Source organism: Siniperca chuatsi, linkage group LG15 (genome assembly GCF_020085105.1).
Source record: "Siniperca chuatsi isolate FFG_IHB_CAS linkage group LG15, ASM2008510v1, whole genome shotgun sequence".
NCBI lineage: Eukaryota > Metazoa > Chordata > Actinopteri > Centrarchiformes > Sinipercidae > Siniperca > Siniperca chuatsi.
In genome coordinates this window covers 20,738,306-20,757,445 of record NC_058056.1, presented here as the reverse complement: position 1 = coordinate 20,757,445, position 19,140 = coordinate 20,738,306, and the positions used below count along the sequence as shown (strand labels likewise).

At 40.0% G+C, this 19,140-nt stretch overlaps 1 protein-coding gene across 3 annotated transcripts in view; it reads right to left on the bottom strand.

Moving 5' to 3' along the window:
* Positions 1–6,123: 6,123 nt before the first annotated feature.
* LOC122861919 (glutamate receptor ionotropic, NMDA 3B-like) overlaps positions 6,124–19,140 on the bottom strand; it is a 103,129-nt gene continuing 90,112 nt past the window's right edge. For all 3 annotated transcript variants that reach the window (XM_044166995.1, XM_044166994.1, XM_044166993.1), the window contains exons 9-12: positions 14,276–14,427; positions 12,885–13,049; positions 11,328–11,395; positions 6,124–8,646 (exon numbers count right to left, since the gene is read on the bottom strand). In XM_044166995.1, coding sequence (XP_044022930.1) covers positions 7,671–8,646; positions 11,328–11,395; positions 12,885–13,049; positions 14,276–14,427 — 1,361 coding nt within the window. In that variant the 3' untranslated portion in view covers positions 6,124–7,670. The remainder of the gene's footprint in view (positions 8,647–11,327; positions 11,396–12,884; positions 13,050–14,275; positions 14,428–19,140) is intronic.

Below are 19,140 nucleotides of genomic sequence, written 5' to 3'. Positions count from 1 at the left end.
CCTCGTGCTTCTGTAAACACCATCAGATTCGTTTGTTTGCTGTATCTATCCAGGTGGCTCAGATGTCGCTGCCTTTGTTTACTCTAGAAGGGTGTGGCAGGCGTCTGACCACTGTGGTGCATTTGGATTCCCCCGGAGGATCCGGTGCAGAGCTCGAGGACACGCGCGCACGCACCGGTTAATAGCCCTACATTCACATTGAGAATCGCAATCACACCTCTGCGATTCACTGACTCATCATGAATGACATTGCGGCAATTAACATCAAAGCAAAGAGCCGGCCGTACGTGCACGCGTGCGTGCGTGCGTTGTGTTTGTACACGTGCACGTTTGTGGTTGCTGAAGATGTTCTCTGTAAGAGATCTATATCTATTCCTCCCACAGTTATCAATTCTTAATGGGGCTTAAAACTGAATTTAAATATCCATTTAGGCATGTTTTTCTCTCTACATTCTTTTTAAATCTCTCATGTCAATCATTGTTAGAATTGAGTGTTGTGACACATTCGGGGACACTTGCAGTCTGTATATTAATATCTGTGCAGACTAATTTGAGAGGGTGCAGAGCTGGAGGAAGTTGCCTGCTGACCAGCCTCCAATGGTTCTACACCCATTCAGATATTTGCACAGAGGAGCACCACCCTCCCTTTGCCCTCTCTCAATCTCTGTCATTTGGCTCTGTGTCGCTGCTCGGTGCTAGATGAATGGGGGCGCCCCATTTAGTGTTGATCCTGTCTCCCGTTGCCAGGGAGTTTCTCTGGTTCTCATGGGGTACTCCCTTGTCTCTGACTCCCTCCCCTACGCCCCTCCTGTTCCCCTCTTCATTCCCTGCCCAGAGCCCCCACCCTGACAACATCACACACACTGCCACCGCCACCACACCAATAATACCCAAGGGTTGGCCACAGCTGGCAGGAGCTAATAAACTCATCACTCACAGTGCCTGGCTCCTATTTACTTACTAGACAAAGCGCTATAGAGAGGGAGGGAGAGAGCTATGTGAGGTGGAGGTGGATGAACACTCTTTTCTGCTTCCCACGGACTACTCCTAGTCCTCTCAACATGGTGAATTTGGTCACAGTTACAGTACCTCTGAGATGCTGAAATCACCACAATTGTATTTTCTTTAATACAGAGTTAGTAAAAAGTGCTGATAATGCACTATCAACCCCAGTTGGATGGTAACTGATTGCCGGAGGGATGTACATTGGGGATTCTTAAGTTTGATTAAAATTCTTCTTTACTGCTGTTCACACACGTGACCCAATTACTTTGTCTGAGCAAAAGGCCGGCCATCTCCATTCTGATACGTGGGTATCTGCACGTGCATGTTTGCATGGCTAATGCAGGGGTATGCATTCATGCAGGGACAGACATACTACATACATGCACATATAGTCAGTGCAGACTTCCAGACTTAGACAGTGTAAGGTAAGCACTCACTTTACATGAAGCATGAAAGCATCTAGGTTAGGGAGCTCTCTGCATGTGGACATCCATCTATGAAATCCCTCACAATTATGTGATTGGAGTCTGATTATTTTTTTTACAACCCATTCAGTGCATCCTGACACCTGACAAAGAGCCCATTGTTTACTTTATTACAAGGAGAATCTAACCATGTGCGAGTGCAGAGAAGATGAGATTGATTGGGTGTATCGCTGTGCGATTATCTTCACTTTATACAGTCTGGTTGATGCACCAGCACTAAATCATCAGCATGCTACTCCCATCTCTTTCTCTCTGTCATCCTCTTCAAACATCCCACACACTGTTAGAGCTCATCTATACTGAATAATTATATATGTGTGGTATCAATTTCAATTCTCCCTTCACTGAAAAGTGTCAGGTTTCATATAAGCACTCAATTTTCAGTGTTAGATAGTAAATCGTATTTTAAGAGTATTAATGTTAGTATGATTACGTGGTTAAGAAAACGTTGCCCTGTAATATGAAATTCAAGAGTATAAAACAATACAGATGTGTAACAATGATTTGCTCTGCCATGTTATCTAGACCACTGCTTCATGGGGTGACTGAGGTGTGACTGACTGGCAAATATACATGAGAGGGGCAGACACACACACACACACACACACACACACACACACACACACACACACACACACACTCAGATAATATATGACTCGCATCCAAAGTTGGCTATCTTTAGATTAAATGATTGGAGTGCATGTCTCCCTCACACTCTCACTAAAACATCCATAATGTGAAGTCATTCTCTGCAGGTATCGCCACTCCACATTCATGTGCCTAGGGGCAGGTTCTAGTGCCTCTGTGTGGTTGAATGTGGTCATTACATGACAAGTTAAATAATACCATTACACCTCCAGGTGGAGTAGTGCTTAAAACTCCTCTTAAGTGGCCTCAGGAACACAGGCATTTCTCAGAGAAGTCTCACTTTTTGACTGGGCTGGTGTTTAATATAGATTATAGTGGATATCACTTTGTAAAATGGACTTCAATAAATTACTATTTGATAAAGTCATTGATTGTGGGCTTACAGAGTATTCAAGTTAAATTAGTTTTCTGACAAGATAAACACCATAATCATCCACAAGTCCCATTTAATTGCTTAAGTGCTGCATGGTAACACTTTGTTATAGTGGGTGTAGCAACTAAATACAGCTAATGTATTCTGGATTGTAGTCTGTTTTGCACCTTGCATTTCACTATGCAGCAGTATTTGACTGCCCTATTTTGTAAAGGTTCACATCTTTATCTCTTTTTACCTAAAACTGCAAGAGATAGTCTCAGGTCTTTAAAGTTGACTTCGCTTTATAGCTGCTACAAGTTCTCATTTTCCTCATTAGAGGTAATGCTACACCCTTTAAAGCGCAACTCGGTGTACTAAAGCATTAGTGTGGAGCAGAGGCTTCGCCCTTTTGAAGCTGCATCATACAGATTATTGAGCTTGTAAACAACACACTTCTCATACACTAGTGATTCAGTACTGGTTTTTCTACTAGAGACTCAGGTGGTGTGGTGCAACCAGCATTCTTGCAATACTCTTCTGAGACCAGACATACTACAATAAGATGCAGCTCTTTCAACCCCTCTGATCCCCACAAGTACTAAACAGAACAGGAGCACATTTTCACATTTTTATGCTGGATGAGCAATAATCATTAACAAGCAGGAGGTGTGGGGAAGAAAAAAAATCACAATAGCAGATATAGAATAAAAATTACCAGAATGTTGAAAAAATTATATTACACATGAGTAAGTAAATGTCCTTACTTACTTTATCACACTATTCCCTAAGGATATGAATGTGGACAATGTGGTTTTCTGTGATCAGTGTGTATTGATCTGTAAACTATTGCTTATTAATGTATTGTGGTTTATTCATCTCAGGTTAACATATTTCCATGTTTTTTTTAGCTGTTTAATTATTATAACTCTTTATTTAAAATCTTGTTGTCAGTAAAAGGTATGATATTCCTTTAAGAACCTGCTAACGCTTTACTGGGACTTGCCCCTCTCACACCTATTACTTGTTACCAATCAAAGCTCATCCAGTATAGTGTTGAGGCAGCTGCTCTGTTTGGCACTCACTGAGAGGTTAAAATGCTTACGCGCTTGCACATTTGGCCAAGATGCACTGTATATGCACTTAATATTTTCTGACAACAAATTTTATATTGGGGTTTTTGGTTTCTGACTCTTTTTATGCCAGTGTCATTTGTCGGAGATTTGTGTTTTTGTACTCATGTAGAAAGTGCCCTTGGCAATTTTGGCTGAAACCCTATCTGCAAAAATCATCAAAACCATACACGTATGCAATGAAATTAGTGGATTAATGGATTTTAAATGGGTTTGATGGCTCGGACAATGTGCTCATTGTGTTCACTTACAGTGTATTATCCTTTAAATTATCCTAGGAGGTCTAAGCTTTGGGACAGTATTGTCATTGCTTTCTACTGTCCTTTTGAAAAATACATTTACACTAAAAATACGAGATAATGCAAGTAAATAAGTATATAAATGTTTATTTCAAAACATGAGAATGGTCATTATGATAAAATTCAATATGCTGATACAATTTTTTAAGGGGTACATTTAAAAGTATTTGTTTAAATATCCCCTACCACAAGCTCTCATTAAAGACCTAAAATATATATATTTTTCCTCATATACACCATGGCATGTGAACACAACCACTTCACACCACAGTAAAGTTTGAAACGTTTAAATGTAGTATCAGTACCATCATAAAGTTCTATTTCAGTAATATCAGTGTCTGTGTCTCATAGGACTTGTGGGCCAGTGAAATTCCCAAAACCTGTTTGAAGTGTTGAGAGACTCACACAAGACTGAGTATCGCAATACTTTTAGGTGGCATTGCATTATATAGTGCTGGAGTGATTTCCCCAGTTCCTCTGCTGCTGCATGAGAACAACAGAACCAAATGTAGCTTCCATTTATCACTGTGTCTTAAGTCAAATGCTTAAATTGATTTATTTCAGTGGTTTTGCTGGAATAAAACCTCAATCCGCAAACTCTCCATTGTCCATAGCCGCGGGAAGCAGGGATGCAGCTCCCTCTGGTGATTGACTGAATAACTGATTTGAACGGACTGAGAGTCCCAATCCAGTCAGCCTCTGAAGAGCCGTCTCTCTTCATCATTCCAGATTATTGACATGAGGCATGAAAATTACTTCACTTTGTTTTAGTAGATAGCAAACAATATTATGCTTTATCTAAGCGGAAACAGTGTAAAAGCGTACATCTATTTTAATGATTAATAATGATAACCCCCAACCCCCACCAAACAACATGACGTCTCATTTATCAGAGCTCACTCAGATCTGCAGGGATCTAGTAATCTGTGTGAATTCATGTAAACAATATGGTGAACAAAGTAATTCCAAATTGATGGCACCGGTTGACAGGCTAAAGCCACAATCCAAGCAGATTTCCAACTGTTTTGAGCTGTTTGGGGATTTGGAATGATCGGATAATTAAAGGTTCCATGAAATGGCTTTGAGATTGTAATTTTGTTCTGTAGTTTTGCATGGCTCCATATAAACACGATGTTGGACTGTTAAATTATTATTAACAGTATGAAGGAAATATGAAGAACCACCCTCTTTGAAATTATGCTACCTTAGACATCAACTACAGCACTTTGGAAAATGGAATTTTTCTTTTTAACACTGACACCCAAATACACAACTCTGACCCATGTTGCTGCAGCTAGTGATGGACACACTAAAGGGGCAGATCACCCCAAAATCAAAAATACATATTTTTCCTCTTACCTGTAGTGCTGTTTATCCATCTAGATTGTTTTGGTGTGCTGAGTTTTGGCGACGACGGCCATTGAAACAGATTTGTTATGAGCAGTTTCATGTAGGAACTATTTTCTTTCTATTATCTTCCTACATGAAACTGCTCACAATAAGGTCTGTGGATTATCTTGAGTAACCGGGTCATGATTTCTGTAAAGAGACATTGCTGTTGAGTTTTTCCAAATGTATTTTGTTTGGCACTTTGAGCACCATTATATTCAAAAAAGATGAATAGCACTACAGGTAAGAGGAAAAATATGTATTTTTCATTTTGGGGTGAACTGTCCCTTTAAATGTTAAGGTAGTCCTGCAAGTAATGGGATGGGTCAGCCATGTTTCCCCCCAAAATCACCTTATACAGGAAAGGGCCAGGATTTTAAGGGGTACTGCAGTGATTTAGCATTGTACTTCCATAAAGTTGGGCGACTCACAAAAGACAGATTGTAAAAAAGGGATGGACAAAACTGAAGCAGCAGAGGCTGAGATAACCTGAATATTAGTCTCTTGTAGGGGTCAAACTCCCAAAACGCTGGATCCTACATTTCCCAATAGCACCTTTTTATCAGACTTGTTCAACTTGTTGTGGAGGAGGGTTAACCCAACTTAACTCATCCACCTTTATGTTTAAGAAAAGAGTTCTTAAGTTCTGAGAAAGTTGTGTAGTCTCCAAATGATTACAGTAATTGTCATCAGGGGTTATATTCTCAGACTTAAAACTAATTAATAATAAAGACTAGTTACAGTAACATCATGTGTAATAGAGTGACATTACAGATTTTCACTCCTGTCCCATCCCACTCCCACAAAAATACTCCTGTCCCGTCCCAATCCCATGACAGGGGTAAAAAAAAATTCCTGTCCTGTCCCAATCCCGGAAGAATGACTCCAGTCACATCCCGTTCCCGATTTAAAAAAAAAAATATCAGAAAATAGCATTTTTTCATATTAGAACTGCATATTTATATATATAAATGGACCTATGATTCCCAGTCCCACCAACTCCCGTTGACTGTTTTTTCTTTCCTGTCCCAGTCCCGTGATGAATAGTGACATTGACTAACATCCCGCGAGAATCCCACAGGAATCTGTGACCCACAGGATTCCCGAAAAAATGTCTCAACACAGCCACAACACTGGAGTTGCCCTTTAAGAAAAATGTGAAAAGGCATTTTTTGACCTATATTTTGCCCATAACAACAGTGACACAAAGACAAAACAATTTAAATGGCATGGTATCTTGACTTAACTAAACCTAGAACCATAAAATGGGCTGGAGGTGTGTATTTGGGTCCAGATGGATTAAATCCATTCTGCTACAGACAATATAACAAACCTTTTTGCATTCATGTGAATTTTCCTGCCTTAGCATCCTTTTTTTAATGTGGAACCCATCAAATCACAGAGGAAAATTACTATCTCAAAGCATCTGTTTGGGAATGGCTAGACACCTTTTAGTTTTGACACACTGCACGGGGGTGGGATTTTGCTATAAAAATATCCAAAAATGTGTTTTTGACATAGCGGTAAGTGTTTTAACGATGGTGGGACGATACACACAAGGATACAAGGTATCAACACACAAAAGGCTTTTTTTTAATTTCATGGGATCTTTAGGTACATTGATTTAGGGCTGTACCACTCTTTCTTCACAGTTTTCTAATTTTCTTTATCATTCACATTTTTGGAAAATTATTACTTGAATTACGTAAAATATATTGTTTTTTTGCATCTTCATCTCCTGCCACTGGCACTCGGTTAACAGAAAGGTTCGCATGTGCATTGTCAAATAGTTTTGTTTGATGTTTTTCCACATTGGCTAAGTTTGATTTTTTTCTGCTCTTGTTGCCGATTTCTCTATGTGCTTGAAGGCCTCTTCAGCCAATGCAACAGGCCATACGTTTATTCAGCTGATAGGCTTGTGTTTGTCAGACAGTTGTGGTTGATGGTTTCTTATGTGAACCACTGGTCTCCTCAATAAGCACAGTGATTTTAGCATTGCCAGATTGCCTGATCTGGTTCTTGTGAAGTTATACTGAGATTTTACTGAAATTATATTAGCTTTCATTCCACAAGATTAGATTGTTTATTTATGATTTCATGGATAATGTAGACATTTTATTTGTTCTTAAATTGCAGTTAAAGGTTTTTAGTTGTAATTTTAAGCGAGTGTGGAAAAAATTCTGAGTGTGAAAATTATTAGGTTGCAGTAAGTAATGGTGTGAGTTAACATACTGTAATTTTTCAGCAAGCGTCCCCTAAACTTAACCCATTCCAACAAAGCCATCTTCCCACGGCTATGCAAGTACCAACGGCACTACTCCCTCTTCAATCCTACACATTAGGGGCTTCAGAAAGACAATCAAGTCCCACTGCTTACACTTGATTGGTTGGCTTTTGTCCTCTCCAAAGTGTTCAGAGTGCTTGATAGGTTAGCCTTCTGTCTGTCCAGGCTAGAAGTGTTCCGTGATTGGACAGTTATGTTTCCAGCACCTGGTTGGTTGACTCGACTTCGCTCCAAACTGGTGGAAGTGCATGATTGGACAGTCCTTTCTCCCGTCAAAGTATTAACAGAGCGTAATTGGTTGGCTCTCCCTCTGTCCAAACTGTTAACTGTGTTTAATTGGCTGCTTCTCCCATGCTCCAGAGTCCCAGGACCGCCTGATTGGTTAGCTCTCCCTGTCTGTTGATTATTCAGGGTTTGCAGTTGGCTGGTCCTGTCTCTCTCAGGGAGTTTGGACTGAGTGGAGCTACTTCTGTCTGTGTTAATAGTTTGTATCCTCTGCCTGTCCCTTTCCCTCTCCAGACTGATATCCCTGCGTACAAGTCCACTCCTCTCTCTCTCCAGGCTGCTCTGGATCTCAGCTCTCCTGGCCAGAGCGTCTCTCAGCTGGGTACGGAACGTCTCAATCTTCCCCTGCAGGTCCTGGAGCTCCCCTTCCCACATGCTGGTCTGAGCAGCCCTGCTTCCCAGGGGAGAGAGCACCAAGCCTGTGGAGGCCAGTGTAGAGACGGGCCCCCCGTTGGCATGGAGGCTAATCTGTGGAGGGGAGGTAAAACTCCCCAGGTTGCTCAGCCCCAACCCTCCCAGGCCGAGCCCAGGACGGCCGACCATACCGGGCCTGCCGCGCACTGAGGCGGTGTGTGTGCGCAGGCGGTAGCTGTGGAGGGTTTCCAGGTCAAAGTGCACACGTTTCTCCTTTGGCTCATGGGATGGTGAGGAGTTGCCAGTGTCTCCAGCTGTAGTGGAAGCATTGAGGGATGTTGGAGGAGATGGGGGAGGAGGCTGATGCTGTTTCCTGTGTAGGGTGCAGTTCTCTGAGATACAAGAGGAGGGGCTAGTGAAAGAGAGGAAGATCACAGCAAAGGGCATATATCCAGTGAGATACTGTACAGCAGTATACATGCATACATTTTCCTATAAGCAAAATGCACGCACAAAATATATAATGTATATGTAAGTGGGATCATTACATTTAAAATCAAGGTGGTCTTGTTTTGAGTATTATGAGGTTATTATCAAGTGCAGACTAAGTAATACTATCTGACTTAAACCATGTTCATGTCACTTGCTTTGTCTTGATTAGAATTTTTTTTTTCTAAATACAAGGGTCATGTCTATTTAAGATCTACCATAAGGCTATCTGCAAAACATTTTTATCTTAACAAGTAATTTTGTTTGTTATCGAGTCATAAAAGTGAAAAAATCTGCAAGTGTGGTTAGTGTGGGTATTTCAACTTGCTACTATTGAAATTAGTAGCAGGTTGCAAATGGACTCATTTGGGAAATAAGCTTATTCGCTTTCTTGCAGAGAGTTAGACGAGAAGATCCAGAGGTGTAGCACAAATCTCTGGGCCTTATACATAAGGAGTCTCTGTGGGCCCCCTTCCTCTCTTGATCCAAGTCTCTCACACATCTTTTGAATTATTGTTATTATTATTATTGTTTTTTTAAACAAATAATTCAGCCAACAACTTTATACATGAATCTGTAGTGGTTAATGAACTGTTCACACCCCATTTAAACGTATTAGTAATCTGTGATATGTGCTTAAGTCTTTTTATCTGACAAAAATAATCAGCTTTCCAATAAGTGCTAGCCTATACAGTGCTGTATGTACAATTTCAGTACTTTTAATCTATCTTAGTATCCAAGCCTACAGTGTAGTGGTTTAAAACATGTAGGCCTAAAAGAAAATAATTCAAACTTTGAAAAAAACCTAACTAGTTAGGTATGCTTAGGATAATATGATCAGTCTTGCAGTGATTGAAAAAAATGTGAATTAGTCTCACTTCAAACTTTGATGCATCTCAGGGTAACGTACTGCTGCTGACACAGCCAGTGAAACCAGTGGTATCATATGAAGATTGCAATGAATCCGTTGATACCAAACATGTCATGCTAGCTTACTGGGAAAGCTCCAAAGTTAAACTGTCTTTACCGCGAGGTCCGTGACACCTCAGTGTCAAATGATTGCTTGTAATGAAACTTTCAGTCGCCACTTCATGAGCTCACATTGCCTCACGTCCTCAGTGACAAATGAGGGCCCTGCCACTGCTCCACTCTCGGTGGCTGTTTCTGAAACTGATATAATATGACATTGTATGCTTCTGATTCATTTATGATACTGATTCATTTATGTTATACAATACAAGCTAGATTCCTGATTGACTGTCTTCTATCCAAACAAGTGCTGATATTCTTAAATTGTGTTAGTTGCGCTGACCTTTCCTTTGAAAGAAATGAGTCAAAAGCTGTTTTCCCTCCGTTTGCTTTCTTTTTTTTTTTGGTACCCCGATTTCCCTTTCTTGGAGAGATATGATTTGCAGTGCAAGTTGCCTCCAGCATCAGCAGTCACTCGGCTCGATTAGCGGCATTTAGAGACTAATCCCAGTGCAGGGGCGGACCAGTGTTGCCAACTCTCGCGAGACAAATAAGCACCCTCAGCTTCAAAAACAAGCCTAATATTAATATAGCCTGTTACAGCCTCAATGTAAACAGGCTCAATAAATTAGCATGCGACATATTAAAATAAAGCCACTAGGAGTTTGAAAAGCAAAAACAGATTTTATTTATATTAGCTTTGGTGGTTACTCTTGTATTTTAGGGTGATGCTGACAACATGGAAAATATTATCCAGTAATGATTACAATTTGCCCCAAAAATAAAAAGCCTGTAACAATGCTGATATAAAATGCAATAAAAATAAAAAATAAAGCCCAAATATAAGCGGACTTGGCAACTCGGGGGCAGATTAAACCATTTATGCCTTTTGTAAGGGATGGGAGGGGCCTCAGAGAGCCTCCATTATTTTTCTTTTGTTTTGGATACAAAGTTCAGTCTCTCAACCGATTTATTCAGCCAATTATAATTTAGCTATGACATATATTATTTAGAAATAAAAAACTGCAAACAAAGACAAACTTTTCATTCCAGGCTTTTCAAGGGCCCTTGGTGGTAAGCCCCCCCCCCCAGACTCCAGCTATAAGATCTATAACAGACTGTATAGTAAATATTAAACCATCAGCAGCTGCTGAGAATAGATTAAACAACAGAGATGTAAATTAGTGAGCTTTAGATGTGCTGGGAGGCAGATTTTTGCTACCTTTGGACAGAGTCAGGTTAGCTGTGTCCAGTCTTTATGCTAAGCTAAGCTAGCCGGCTGCTGGCTGTAGGTTCATTTTTACCGTACAGACACGAGAGTGGTTTCTCATCTAACTTTCAGCAAGAAAGCGAATGAGTGTGTTTCCCAAAATGTCAAACTATTCCTTTAAGAATTTTGATAAATTAGAGGTAATTTCTTGAAAGAAGACAAAATAAGGTTGATTTTTTCACTGGCAACAAGAAAGTGACATTTGATTCTAGAAAACTCTTGTAACTTCTTGCCAGACATAAATAGTGTAACTTGTTTAAATGTAATAATTCTGAACAAAGTATTGATACATTGGAAGGTGGACGGTGGATGGAAGGTGACAATGAAGTGTGTAGATGCACATAGTCAGTTAGTGACTTCATTACTTTTCGTCGAGGCCGGTCAGCTCCTTCCCAACATCCTCATATGTGGTGTGGAGGGCTCGGTGAATTTTCTGGAAGTAGAGAAGAAAAGAAAACTACTAAAAGAGAACTACTTAGTAATGTGAAATTTGTAATCAATTCATCAGCTCTGAAATAAATCAGGAGAGATGATGAATTTGAATTTCTAAGAGCCATTATTCTACTCAGTTACAGAACATCTGTGACAGCTATTCCTCACAAATCCTGCTGTGGTGCTCCTTTGAATAATTTAATCAAGTGATTGTAATTCAGTGAGAGACAGTTCTTTTCTGCTTAAAATTCTGAGAGAGGTTAAGGTATCAGTTGCTTAAGCCCCTTTTGATTTAGGTAACCAAGTGATTCGTTTAGACTGATAAAACAACGCCCGTCTCCAAACCAACCTTTTAAATTATAAAGTGACTATGATTTAATTATTCCTGATTACTGAGGGACTAACTCAGATGCCGCCCTCTCAGATTGCTGAGCTGGTTTTGTGATGAATGCTGGAGGCTGCCCGGGAGTGGTTGCCCTTTTAGAGGGATGTAGCAAACAAATGTGAGCAGTTTTGATATTCACACTGCTAGTTCCATTATTCACTCAGAAATATTGCCACAGGCACCTCATTTGGTAATGGCTAGAGTTATATAAAAACAACATATGACCTTTAAAACCCCAATTTGTGGTTCCTTTTGGTATATGTTACATACATAAAAACAGTCTAATTGCAAAAAAAAAAAGCTTCTACAGATCTTATTTATTCATTTTCTTTGCATCTCTGTCTTTACAAAATAACAGTTTGGAATTGTATGTAAAATAAATTATTTCAAAATTAAATTAAAATTAAAGTAAAAAGTGAAAAAAAGTTTGAATGAAAAGGTACATTTAATGATCTGTATGAGATGTTGATAAATCAACTGCCTCAGAATAGAAAAAGCAAAACAAACAAAGGCACACATACATATTGTGTGGTCATGAACCAATTAATAAAGCACTGTCAATGGGAACCATTGAACTTCTTACTTAATTGACTAATTCATTTAAAGTATTAGTATAAGTTAATTTATAGAGCACAATTAAAGTGTTAATTAGTTAATTAAAGTACTAGCATTAATTAATACATTTAGTTTAGTTTAGTTAAAACAGTTTAATTGAAATCTGTCCTAAAAAACCATGTGATTCAGTTTTAAGGAAAACATTAGTCTTATTCTTGACTGTTATTATGAGTTTCCAACAGTAGAGGGCATAGGTTGCCTGCAAAATAAGAGTTAACTACCGGGGGTAAGGACGTGTCACCACAGCAGTATGCTGGTGTATGTGTGAGTGAGAGTGACTGTTCTCATATGCGTGTGCACGTACACATGAGAGTAATGTGAACAATACAGTTGAGCCTATTCTGTGTGTGTGTGTGTGTGTGTGTGTGTGTGTGTGTGTGTGTGTGTGTGTGTGAGTGAGTGTGTGCTAGAGTGCATACAAGACTTTGCAAGTGCCTGAGAGTGTGTGCATGTATCCATGCTACCACACATACAGTATGTATTTACTCACCTGGCTGGTGTGTAGCCAGTACTGCAGTGTGTGCGCGCGCCGGAGGCGAGGGATGACCAGGTGATAGAAGGTGTGTTCACCTGCCAAGGTCAGCAAGGCTCCACCCACCCCCATACACAGAAGCACAAACAGGCCTGAAAAATGCTGGATCCCCATCTGTAGAGTCTGAGGGGGCGATGACAGAAAGAGAGAAAGAGGTTGGCACAGATTAGTAAAGACTTAAGCTGACAGAGAGGGGAATGCAGAGATTGATGATTTGTATTTACATAATTACTATTTAGGCCACTTTTTGTGAATATGCAATTGATATTCTGCTGTTGTATATCTAGTTTAGCAGTGTAAGCCCATAAGAATAGAAATAAAGAGGAGAGGGCAACACCGTAAAAGACATGTTTGGAAAGAAAAGGATGAAGGATGTGGAGAGGCAAGGCAAGGGAGAGAACTAGCATAAAGAGCTAAGGGGGGAAGCAAACAGTAATAGAAAGAAACAGCAGTTAGCAGGGAGATGGTAAAAACAGATGATGGTTAACTGAAGAGCAGTTTGTTCCCATTTGGTTTGCCCACATTCCCCCTGACATAATGTTTATCTCTTGTGAGGCTTTCATGGGCCTGGAGGAAGTGGAAGAGACAGTGGCGAGCTTTTCCATTGCTCTCTAATCATGTTTCCTTCACCCGGCTCATTTCCGCACTGCCTCTGATGGCAATTAGCCCCATGCTGACTCAACAAATTCATCAGCGACAACACTGACCTCCTTTTGCTCCCAATCCAGAGGGCAAGATCACACTAACGCCCACATTGTTTGAGAGTAGCCCACTCTCTAGGCTCCAAATGGGATGAATAGTAATAACTTCCTGATGCAGGGTGAAGGTTTTCATTTCATTGGAGAAACCTATGACTGAGTAATTGCGTTTGTTGCTATAATATGATTCAACTTTGAAGTGGGATTTAAAAGGGATGGCCAAAGGGAGTTGAATAGCTTCTCTGTTCACAAACAAGAGATATAGATACAGACAGTGCGCTCTGTCTAGAGATTCCCAGTTCTTTAAAAATAGTGAAAAGAAAAGGGAGGGCGAGAACTGAGAGTACTCTGCTGTACCACACAAAAGACACAAACAAGTATCGACACTCAGACAGTACGTGCCCGTAACTCTGGTTAAGGTCGGTAAATAGGCATGAGTTTATGCGATTGAATGTCTTTGTCTGTGTGTTTTTGTGTGTCTCTCTGTGTGTGTGTGAATGTGACGGTCAGTGTATGTGTGCTTAGCTGGCAGGCAATCCTGTCCATGTCCCAAAGGGAGACTCATTTATAGGAGTACAGCTACAGAAGGCTCTGCTTTACACACCAAACACGTACACAATACATGAACACATTCTCCCACCAATGACTTACCTCAGTGACTGCAAAGACTCGCTTCCCACAGGGCACAACCTTATACCATTTGTCATGTAGCATGTCCATGAAGCCATCAGACTTGTAGCGACTCACGAATTCTGACACATTACGGGTTAGAGGAGAGCCCTGGGGCAGGCCTATACCGTAGCCTGAAAGAGGAGACACACAGATGTAAATTCATATGCTATAGGTAACAGAATCTGAGAGCAACAGCCAAGCCCGAGGTCGAGACTAGAGACTAGTGTCTAACTTGGTGTCTTTGTGTGGGAAACCGCAGTCAGCCAGTTGCAGTTAGCCAAAGGGCAGATGCCCTCTGGAAAAGGATATTTAGGTGTTTACAGGCTTCAGTTGGAATCAGAATCAACACTTTTTCTGCCAGGTACAGTGCATTTACAGTGCAAATACATGGCTTTTTCTGGTTTAGTATTTCTGTAGGGAAACAAAGCGCAATACCACTAAAGCTGTTGGAGGGGTCCCTTGTGGTACAAAATACACACTGTAGTGGATCAAATTCTGGCATTGAGTGGTCTGTTTCTCTCTTTGACACTTTCCATACTTACAGCATGAGAAGCTTCTCACTACAAGAAAGTAGGCAAAGAGTAGGGATGCACTGATCCAAAATGCCTGATTTGTTTTCTTTGATGATTTCTTTCACTGGCATTATGTTTCCGCTATCAGTTACATTTTTTTAGTCACAGCAGGCTGCCACCTCAGTTTTTAGTGCCACAACAGCCCCTGGCCTCATGTTACCTTACATAAAAATGATTCCAAAGAGTTCCATGCAGTGAGGTTTACACATTTTGAAAGCTGGGGAAAATAGAGCACTGGTATCTGATCGCTACCTTGAGCTGAGGTATTGGAATTGGTATTGGTAGAAAAAAAGATGGATTAGTGCATCCCTAGGCTAGAGATAGACTTTTGGGATCAATGTCAACATCTAATGCATCTAAAGCATCATGGAGCACGCTGTAGACATTGTCAAACTGTTAGTCTTTCTGTCAGAGCCTTGTGAGATGTCATACACTTGTCTTCTACTAAGAAACACTTTACAAGATAAAATGACAAATTGTCATGCCCGATGCTCATTCCCATTCCCAGCACCCCACGTCTGTCAGATTGGACCATTTTTGGGCTGACATCAAGTAGTCTGATCTGGGGTTTGAGTGGGATTTGACTCAACCTCCTAGACTCTCTTCAGGGGATAGGGTGCAAATATGCTCATATTTTACCTGAGATAGTTTCCTTAAGTTACTCTTTTTTTCACCTGTACAGTGACCATACTCCATTCCTTAGTTGCTATTCATTTCTTTTTTTTTTCTTTCCTGTGTGCTTGATTATTTTTTATTTTTTAGACATTAATACATTTCCATTAGTGTTTTCAGACAGGGTCCTCTGAACCTGGCCTGAAGAATATTAAGGAGGTACATTCCACTTCATACTAGTTCAGCCATCAGACTGTAATATGTTTTATTCTATTTGTACTGGCAGTTTTATGACATAGTTTGGAAAAAAGTAATAAAATGTGACTGTGTTAAAAGAGAATACCATCCGTCTCCAGCTATGGAATCCACAAAATCATAAAGATCCATAAAAATCACCCACACAGCATAAAAAATAATTGGACTTCCTACCTCTCACCTACCTTGACCTCATCACCAGAGCCGTCAGTTGCAAAACACTTATCATAGTCTATGATGCAGATCATCCACTCCATGCTCACTTCACACTCATCCCCTCCGGTTACAGATACACGACCCACTTTTGTAAAAAGGCCAAACAAAGGCCGGTTTCACTCCATTTGCACGGTAACTTGATAACATGCTGACATTAGGGCTCTTTTGTGGATCTTTTTTGTTCTTGTGTTGATGGTGTTCATTTGTAATTACTGTAGAGCTGTGCTGGTGTAGGTGTTTCCTGACAGTAATGCTAATTAGTTTAGTTTACATTTATATAGATAACAAGCATGGTTTTGAGGTATAGTATAAGTACTATAGTACCCATTCTGGGTAAAGTGAGACTTTCCTTCAGCTATAAGGAAAATATTATACCATTTGCACATGCAGCTGCTAGCTGCAGTTATTGATTACTTTGCAGGGTGATGGTTTACATGCAAAACATGATGAGCTAATAAAATATTATGTGAAATTCAAACCTGCCGCTGTCACAGATATGGATTTAACAGCTTCAAAGATATTTTAATTATGCAGTCAGTAATGCAAGTAATTGTTATAGTACATTAATTATTGATCTGTGCTTGATTTGTAGAAATTGTTTCATCGCCACTTGATTGGTATTGCCTTGGACTTCCTTATTTCTTTCTTGTTAAATGTAAAACCGGCAGTATGTGGAGTAATGAGACCAGACACGGCAATAAAATATACAGTAGTTATAGCAATAAAATTATATAATTATGATATTTTTAATTAAGTAACAGATTTAAGTACTCTTTTCCCCCTCCACTATTCATTGCTTTAATTTCAAAAGCGGAACATTCATGTATCATCACACTACTTGAAAGCTAGAGAGAAATGTTGCTCTGCCATGCTCAGACTTTGAAACTGCATCTGCTTTGCATTACAGCCCACATTTCTGCAGGTACAAAATGAGATAAATCTGTCCCTCAGCTTAGAATCAAAAGACCCTCTCGGAGATTTATTGCCATACAAGATCTCCTGGGGTTGTTTGTTTCATTTCATCTGTACTGCAGTCAAAGACACAGTCAGGCCAACAGCGTTCGTGTGCAAGTGTGTGATTGACGCAGACCTGGCAGCTGTTTGTGAGTGTATTTATGTGTGTGTGTTGGCTGTCAAGGAGTGTGAGCCTGATGGAGGTTGTGGACAGAAACAGAGAATAGCTAAGGTTCACGTAACTGTCACACTCTGCTTCCTACATGACACAGACTGTCTAAGCTTCCCTCCCTGTGCTCCCTCCTTTAGCTTCCCTTCTTCCTCTCTTCATTCTCTCCTCTCCCCTCAGTTCTCCCTCTCATCCCTCCTCTTTCCCTGTCCGAGGTCATTTCTCTCCCACCATTGCCGCTAGTCTCTTCCTCTGTTAGTCCGCTCCTTATCTCTGTCATCCCTTCAATTTCGTTCAGTTCTTGCTTCACTCCATTCTTCTCTTTATCTTTCGGCTCCTCTCTCGAGTCTGTTGCTTTGTCTCCATGTGTCTCCCTCCTCTTTCTTTTTTTCCAGCAGACAGACAGCATTTTTCTGTCATCAGCCTATCTCCATCCGCATTTCTTTAGAGCACTCAGTCAAATAGTGAAATACAAGTGGGCAGCAACTTGTCATGTGTTTCGATTCTTTCCCCCAGACATCCACATATTCCATCACAAGCCTCAAGTCCCAAAGCTGTCACTCAAATCCCCCACACACCTACTCACTCACAGACACACCCAGGCACATCAAATTTTATTCCAAAACACTTTATATAGGTTTGTAAAAAATTGTTCTACCTTATTTTTAAAATACAGATCGCGAATGTAACTGTTTTGCGAGCAAAGATCTTTCATAACTTTAAAATTCTAATCTTTGTAATACTACTTTTGTTTGACATCTTTGCTCCTAAGCACTGCTTTCTTATGTGTTTTTGTGCTGTAGTTCCAAAAGATTATTTCATAATCAAACACTGTGGCAAATATTATTAAGTCTTTCTCTTGGATTTCTGTTAATGAAGTTTGACTTTCTTTATGTAGCATTCCTTTGGTCTCCATTAATTGCTGCTGGAAATACATAATTTCCTGTGTGCCAGAGGATTCCCCCCCCCACTTATTGAATGTTTAGTTCAAATGTAGCAAATGTTAAAGCTTCCATGAACTTGGTATTATTTGTAGTGATTCAATAAAAAATATCTGTATCAAGATGAATTACCAGATTTACTTCATACTACAAATGTAACAATTCTTTATGCATCAGTGCATGCATTTCTTTCAGATGTGTTTGTCCTGTTTAATTACAGTATGAACAGTTACAGATTAGAAGTTATTGGTTGTTGTAGCTATCAGTAGCCGTCAGTTTGTACGGCAGAAATGTATAAAAATTGTAATATGAGTAAATTTAGGTTGGTACGAGATTCATAATGTCTGTAATTCAATAAATTTGGTTTAATGTCCAGCCCCAGTATGTATAGGTATATTAAGTTATATGGATGGATAATGGCCACAATTTTAGGGCTGCAACTAATGATTATTTTCAGTTAATTCATCTTTTGATTATTTTCTCGATTAATCAGTTGGTCTAAAATGCCAGAAAATAGGGAAAATACTCATTACAATTTCCCAAAGCTCAAGGTGACATCATATTGCTTGTTTTGTCACAAACAGAAAGATATGTACTATTTCTTAAGACAGAGAAATGCACCAAATCACCACAACTGGGATGGGACTGGCTGGAACTATGGAATGTTTGGCATTCTTTGGCATTTCTTGAAAAATGGCTTATATGATTATCAATGCTTATCAAATTAGTTGCTGATTAATTTTTGGCTGATCGACTAATCGATTCAGATCTACATGATTTTATTTACTTTAACCAGTGCATTCTGTAAGGCATATTTTCTGAATGGAGGCTATCTTACTTTAGAATTAAACTCTACCCACATTTCCACACTTATACACTCATATACACACACACAAGCAGACAAAGGCGTCCGTATGTCACTCCTGCCAGACGTGAGCTGCCCGACCAACAACAGTCTCACCCCGGCAACAAAATCTTCTGCCAGCCTCATTTTGATCTTCAGACACGCTCTGTCCTGCTTGACTGAGCTTGTGTAGACCACTTATGCACACAGGGACACACACGTACACACACACACACACACACCCACAGCACACACACAGCACACACACATACAAACAAGCA